The sequence below is a fragment of the Pistacia vera genome, unplaced genomic scaffold, assembly GCF_008641045.1.
Source record: "Pistacia vera cultivar Batoury unplaced genomic scaffold, PisVer_v2 Contig235, whole genome shotgun sequence".
Classification (NCBI taxonomy): Eukaryota; Viridiplantae; Streptophyta; class Magnoliopsida; order Sapindales; family Anacardiaceae; genus Pistacia; species Pistacia vera.
The window spans coordinates 419,791-427,652 of NW_022196041.1; the positions used below are offsets into that span (position 1 = coordinate 419,791).

The 7,862-nt window shown below is 38.7% G+C and overlaps 1 protein-coding gene across 1 annotated transcript; it reads left to right on the forward strand.

Annotated features, from left to right (window-relative positions):
• The first annotated feature begins 3,004 nt into the window (after positions 1-3,004).
• Positions 3,005-4,651, forward strand: LOC116131641 (MDIS1-interacting receptor like kinase 2-like). Its single transcript, XM_031417305.1, has one exon. It carries the CDS (start codon positions 3,005-3,007, stop codon positions 4,649-4,651), a length of 1,647 nt encoding a protein of 548 aa, XP_031273165.1.
• The last annotated feature ends 3,211 nt before the right edge of the window (positions 4,652-7,862 follow it).

The following is a 7,862-nucleotide window of genomic DNA, read 5'->3' on the forward strand; positions in this document are numbered from 1 at the left end:
GAAGAACAACCTCTAGCTGAATTCCAAGATTGGTTTGTGTTGAAGTGGATGTTGTAGGCATATTCTCAGGAGAGGATAAGGTATCAGCTTGGGGAGATAACATTCTGCAGTTTTGAATGGACTCTTTTGAAGCACTCTCTTGATTAATGTCTATAGAAATAGCAGGTTTAGAATCTGAAGGTTTGGATGAGGATGAAGGTGATGGCAAGATCCAGGACTTGGTAACCTCACAAAATTCAGGTGAAATAGGAGAAGACACATTAGGTTGAAAGCCAGACTTGAATGGGAAATCAGTCTCATTAAAACGAACTTGTTTAACCACATAACATCTGCCATTGGAATTCATACATCTAAACCCTTTATGAACAAGGCTATAACCCAAGAACACACATTTTTCAGTGTGAAAAGACAGTTTGTGCCTTTGATAAGGTCTAAAAAATGGATAACAGCAGCAACCAAACACTTCAGATCAGTATAATTTGGTACTTGTTGGAATAAGGCTTCAACAAGGGATACAAAATCAATAGCTGTTGAGGGAAGTCGGTTGAGTAGATACACTGCTGTACTAAAGGCTAACCACCAGAATTTCAGAGGCATGGTTGCATAAGCTAGAAAGGATAGCCCATACTTAGTAATAATCCTATGTTTTTGTTCTACTCTACCATTTTGCTGATGAAGATATGGACGAGGGTGCCTAAACAAGATGCTATGTTTCTCTAAATAACTAGTAAAGGGTCAAAATTCCCCTCCCCAATCTGTTTGTAAGCATTTTAGTTTTGCATCTAATTACTTCTCCACAAAACAATGGAACTGAGTAAACACATTAAAGACTTCAGACTTTAGTTTCAGTGGGTAGATCCATGTGTATCTACTAAAATCATCCACAAATATAGCATAATACCTATACCCTTAAGTAGAGAGATTAGGGGCAGGACCCCACAAGTCAGAGTACACTATCTCTAAAGGTTTCTTAGCCTTGGAAGCAAACTTAGGAAATGTACACTGCTGTAATTTTCCAAATTGACATGCTTCACAAAAAAATTGTTTATTTTCAGAACTTGATTTTCTTACATTCAACTTTCCAAGTACATTATTTAGAATCTCACTACTAGGATGACCTAATCTGGCATGTCATAGTAAAACACTACTAGATGGCTCATTAAGTAAGATCTTATTTGCAGAATTACAGGCAGGAGCAGAATCTAAAATAGTACCCAAAGAATACTCTTTATTGGGTTTGAATGAACTAACTGCATGGGTATTGAAGGCGGAAACAGAGCTAGAATCACAAAGTGTAGGTCTTAGTGTAGAATCAGCTGAAAGAGCAGCAATGGTGGGCAAGGTAAGCTGATAGAGACCATCCTTTACTGTCCTTTGAAGAAGAATAGCCTTTCTTTGCTTATCCTTTATCAAACAGTGGTCAGCATGAAACTCAACTATCACATGATTATCTTTAGTGATTTGAGATATGCTTAGTAGGTTCTTAGCAATACTAGGAACACACAAGATGTTATGAAGTTGTAAAATTCTATTTGAATCAGCAGAGGGTAACAGTAATGTACCTGTATGGGTAATGGGAATGGACTGACCATTACCAACTTGTACTTGGGACCCTCCCTGGTAGTTAGACTTCATCAGCATGTTATTTGCATCGGCAGTCATATGATTTGAGGCTCCAGAGTCCATGTACCAGGACTGATCTGTGAGTGTTTGTGGAGTAGCAGTAGCTGGAGCATTAACATGAGAGAACGGTGTCAAAGAGGTAGTGTTTGAGAAAGTGTTTGTATTCTGGTCTGGTGAGTAATTTTGAGGTGTGTGTGGTTGAAATTATGGAGTGTTGTAAATTGGTTGAAAACTTCTAGGCATTCTAGCAGCAGAAAAATCATGAAAACCTTTATAAGAGTTTGAAGAAGATTTGGGTGTTATAGTATTTGCTGCAAAGAGAGCTTGAGCAGGAGCATTAGGTTCATGTGAGTTTCCTGAGTATGATTGAGTATTACTGACTGGAGAAGTAGTTATCTGGGCTGAAGAAGGACTGTAGTTACCATGATTTGTGTTCATAAACCCCTGGTACTCATAGTCAAAGCGGTGATAACATTGCAAGGCCGAGTGACCATTTTTCCCACATACTTGACAAATTAAATGAGGCCTAAAGTACCCTCTGCCTGTCATCCCATTGTTGTTAAACTGACCAGCACCAGGAGCAGGATATTGAGTAGGAACAGGATGAGGAAATGTGGTAGAATACACGGCTACATTAGGGGGTTGTTGTTAGGGATAAATTCCATGGTGTTGTTGTTGGGGATAAATTCCATGGTGTTGATAATTCAACATTCCTTGTGAAGACATAGGTGAAAGGTTAGAGTTCTGCCATGTAGTTGGTTGAATAGTAGAGGGAGAACCAAAATTCTGAGCAGTAATTCTTCCAGCCCCGGTATTTTGGAATTATGGTACAAAAGAAATTTGGAACTGTGACACACCTCCAACATCACTTGAAGCTTGTTTTGTGGCTAGTAGTGCAGATGATATACCATGAAAGTTAGATAGTATACTATTCTGCTTCTCAATTCTCATCTCATGTTTNAAGATTGGGCATAAATCAATTGAGTGGCTCTATTCCTCCTTCCATCAGAAATTTGAGCAACTTAAATGTTTTATACCTCCACACAAACCACCTTTCTGGTGCCATCCAAAAGGAGATAGGCAACTTGAAGTCTTTTTCGGTTCTACAGTTGAGCACAAATCAATTGAGTGGCTCTATTCCTCATTCCATCGAAAATTTGAGCAACTTAAAAGTTTTAAGCCTCCACACAAACAACCTTTCTGGCGCCATTCCAAAGGAGGCAACTTGAAGTCTCTTTCGGATATAGGATTGGGCATAAATCAATTGAGTGGCTCTATTCCTCCTTCCATCAGAAATTTGACCAAATTAATAAGGTTCAGCCTCTACACCAACAATCTTTCTGGTTCTCTTCCACATAATATTTGTCGAAGTGGATCACTTATGTACCTTGGCGTTAGTGAGAACAATTTTGGTGGCCGCATCCCTAAAGATTTAAGAGACTGTACAAGCTTAATCAGAGTTTGCCTTCAAAAAAACCAGTTCATTGGAAATATTTCTGAAGATTTCGGCATCTATCCAAATCTGAATTTCATAGATCTTAGCCGCAACAAATTTCATGGTGAAATCTCATCTACTTGGGGAAAGTGCTCACAGTTAGGCACTATAAATATATCAGGGAATAACATTTCTGGGAGCATCCTGCCTGAGATTCAGAACTCAATCGAACTACATGTACTTGACTTTTCTTCAAATCATTTAATTGGAGAGATTTCAATGCAACTTGGAAAGTTGACTTCTCTTAACAAGATTATTTTAACTAGGAATCAACTTGCTGGAGGCATACCTCGTGAAGTTGGCTTACTCAAAGAACTTGAGTACCTTGACTTGTCCAAAAATAGATTAAGCAAGTCAATCCTAGGAGATTTAGGGTACTTGTCAAAATTGCACTACTTGAATTTGCGAAACAATCAATTTAACCTCAAAATTCCGTTCCAATTGGGGAATTTGTTTCAATTGTCAGAACTTGATTTGAGTCATAACTTGCTCAAAGGAGAGATACCATCACAAATATGTAATTTGGAGAGCTTGGAATATCTAAATCTTTCCTACAATAAACTTTCTGGCCTAATTCCAACTTGTTTTGAAGATATGCATGGCTTGTCAAGTATTGACATATCTTATAATGAGTTACAAGGTCCAATTCCCAACAACAGAGCATTCCGAGATGCTCCCATTGAAGCATTACAAGGGAATAAAGGATTGTGTTGTAATGCTAGTGGATTGACACCTTGTAAGGTTCTCATATCACACAAAAACGTTGTAGAAAAGAGGTTGGTAATCTCCTTTCTTGTTTCAGGAGCACTTGTTCTTTTAATTGTGTTGACTTTTATGTCCTTTTGTTTCCAAAGAAAAAAACAAGAGTTAACAAAACAATGTAGAAGCGTGAACAAGGATGAATTTCTTTCAATATTAACTTTTGATGGAAAAATAATGTACGAAGAAATCGCAAGTGCAACAGAGAATTTTGATGCCAAGCATTGCATTGGTAGGGGTGGATTTGGAAGTGTTTACAGAGCACAGCTTAAGTCAGGGACTATTTTGGCGATAAAGAAATTTCACTCCCTTCAGCTTGATGAGATAGAAGACCAAAAAGAGTTTTTAAATGAAATAAGGGCATTAACAGAGGTACGACATCGAAACATTGTGAATTTTTTTGGTCTTTGTGTACATTCTCGAGACTCTTTTTTAGTTTATGAGTATCTTGAAAGAGGTAGCTTGGCCACATTCTTGAGTAATGAAGCCACAGCAAGAGAATTGGAATGGGGTAAGAGAGTAAATATTTTGAAAGGGGTGTGTAATGCCTTGTCCTACATAGACCACGATTGCTTCCCACCAATAGTCCATCGAGACATATCAAGCAAAAATGTGTTGTTGGATTCAAAATATGAACCTCATGTTTCAGACTTTGGAATTGCCAAATTTCTTAACCCAGACTCATCCAATTGGACACATGCAGGACATACGGATAATTGCAACAGGATATATAATTCATTTGTAATTGACTTGATTGTTTTGTTACTTACATAAAAAATAATAATAGTATGAAGTATGGTCTCATCATTTATCTTTCACTTTGCAGAACTTGCTTACACAATGAAGGTAACTGAAAAATGTGATGTATTAGTTTTGGAGTGTTAGCATTGGAATTGATCAATGGAAAGCATCCGGGTGATATCATCTACCTATCAACACACTTTTCACTTGGGAGAACTGTGTTGTGAACAATGTTTTGGACGAACGCCTTCCACTTCCTCCACCTGCTATTCAAGATCAACTGATGCAATATAAAGCTAGCATTGATTGTTTGGATTCTAATCCAAAATCTAGGCCACCATGAACATGGTTTCTCATATGTTTTCAGCCACACGGATCTTCCCTAGATGCCTTCAAACAATCAAATTAGGACAATTGATTGTGAGTGATGTCTCAAGCTTGTAAAAGAATAAAATATTGGTGTTGTTTCTCTTTTGGTTATTGTATGCATTTAGTTTCTAGGCATGCATTTTGTTTTTGTTTTAACTTTATGTATTAGCATGCTTTCAAGAGGTGGCTCAACGTCCCTCTTTAGGTGTATTTGATTTCTTTTTGTTCAATAAAATTCCCTCATTCCGTGAGGTTTTATCAAAAACAAAATTTTCCAAGAAGAAATACAGTTTTAACTGCTTGAAAAAACTGTTAAAAAAAATATTAAAATATGTTTAATATATCATATATCATACTGTTAGAGTCATGAAAGTGACTCCACTTTAGTGACAAAAAGACCCTATGTGTATTGAATTGAAGTTATATTGAGACAATTAAGAGAAATTATGAATTTTTGTTTAAAAATCATATTTGAGTTTTTCTACTAATTTGGCATGTTTGGATTGAAATTTGAGATTGTGTAAGTTGATATAGGATGTGATTTATTTTCTAGGGTTGATGTTGTCTCATTTATGCCATTCAGGGGTCAAATTTTCATAATTTTGGGGTTGATTTGTCATTTTTAATATGCAGGGACCAAATGGATATTTGCCGAATGGGTTATAAACTTCCAGGGACCATCGTGAAAAGGGAGACGCGCGCGCAAACCAATCCAAAACCCTAGCCTTCCACTGAATCTGGTCGCCGGCCGGTGACGTTTCATCTTCCAGGCCGGCGACCCTTCATCTTCCGCCGGCGTGCCTCCACCACAAGCCACCACCGTGAAACACGCGCTGCCGCGACGCTTCGCCTTCCCACCACCGCGTCGTTTCGTCTTCCCGACTAGTTTTGGTCGTTTTTCGACGACGTTCCAGCTCCCCAACGGTAGATCTTCATTCTCCACGGCCGGATCTACACTTCCCTAGCTTTAGCCGTCGCGAAAACTGTCGGAATCCGTAATTTAGCCGCCGCGACTCTTCATCTTCCAGGCCAGATCCTGCTCATTTCTGGTGACTTCTCACCTCCCCAGGACCTAATCTGAACTCCCCATCACCAAAGCTTTCCATCGGTACCTTCAGATCCCATTTCCGCCACCGTTTTCCGGAGACCCGCCGGAAAATTAACGTTTTCCGGCGAACTGCGGCTGTTAGTATTCCGGGCTGTCCGTGGGTCGTTTTCACCCCTTCTTCACATCATATCGCTGTCGGTTACCTCCTCTTCGCCATGATCAACTCCGTTTCCACTGTTTCAGCCTCCGTCATCACCACCATGAGCGGCTGAGTTCCCGATTGTCTATTACGGCATAGGCGAGATCGGGATTGACTCCACTGATCTCCTCATCAGCTCTTGACTAGTTGGATGAGCCCGAATGTTGGATATTTGGTTAAGTTTCTTGTATTCAGATTATATTTGTTTTCGTTTCAGTTTATTTGCGATACTTTAATATTATTCTGATACTCGACGTGTTGAATTGATAATGTCCATTGAAAACGTTTATTGATATATAACTTTTCGCATAATTGAATGTCGGTTTGAGATTATTGAATGTTGATTATGACTTTAAATTGCTTCGGTACTGATTGAAATCAAGTTGTAGTAGCGTTTAATATCATTTCTACTAAGAATGCATTTATTGTGTAATTAGTTGATTGGATGATACAGGTTGATAGATTGTACTTGTTAACATTGTACCAACTAGTGGTGTTTAAGGGTTTAGCATTTTTCGGTTAGTCGATGATAGTCTTTAACCAATCGATCCGTAACTAAGACGACGGGGAGACAGGATAGATTATACCTAGATTGCAGGAAGCCATTTCATTGATTTGCCTAGCCTTGTAGGTTTAGGAAATTGAAGAGCGAGAGGAGAGGAATTGTGAGAGTTGGTCTTGAGTCAAACCGAACCCGTAGCGACAACGCTTTTAATATTGTGTTTTAGTTAGTAATTTATTTAATGATTTTAATTTCCTGCTAGTAATTAGTTTCCTTAGTTTTAATAAATCATTTTGCTAATTTCTCTTTCGTTAACTCAAATATACATTAGGTCGTTAGTCTTGCTCTCTGTGGATTCGACCCTGCTTACCGCTAACTACGGTACTTAGGTTTAATTTTGTGACCGTGACGACCGGTCTAACCAAAGAATTTAATGTATCTGATTTACTATCTAAGTTTAAGGAAAAATATATGTACAAGCACCTGATGGATTATAATGTCTACCTTGTTTACACCGTGGAGTCTCATTTCTACCTTCAAATCTAATCATTGTATTATATAAACTTAAATTAGTCTTTAAAATTGTTATGCCTGAAAAAATAGGGTTGACGCAAGATCCAGTCAGCATAAAAAATCAGAACATGGGAAGACCCGCAGCCAGCCAGAGGCGGCCACATCATACAATGGCAGAGACGGCATGCTCCAGTCAGGGCAGTGGGTGGGCGTCAGTCCAGCCAAGAGCTGTATTGACTCCACGTGTCTAATCCCTGCACCAAATCGCGTAAATCACTCTGGAAGGTGGGCAATGGGACATAAAGAGTGATTTGTACGGATAATCTCACCAACTCACAGATTTAGTAATCATAACCTTAATCCATCCCACTATAAATTGGGGGTTTCTCTCTCATTTGGGGGATTAGCTAATCTCTCTATAGAAAAATAGCATTTACTTTTCTTGTAATCATTTGTAGGTCAGTCCGCTGAATGCGACCTGACCGCTGTTATTAATACAAAATTAGTGGACGTAGGACTTGCTTCTTTAAGCATCCGAACCACTTTAAACACCATTCCCCATTATCTTTACTCTCATTTTCCCCTTTCATGTGTGTCTCCTAGGCCAGCTCAA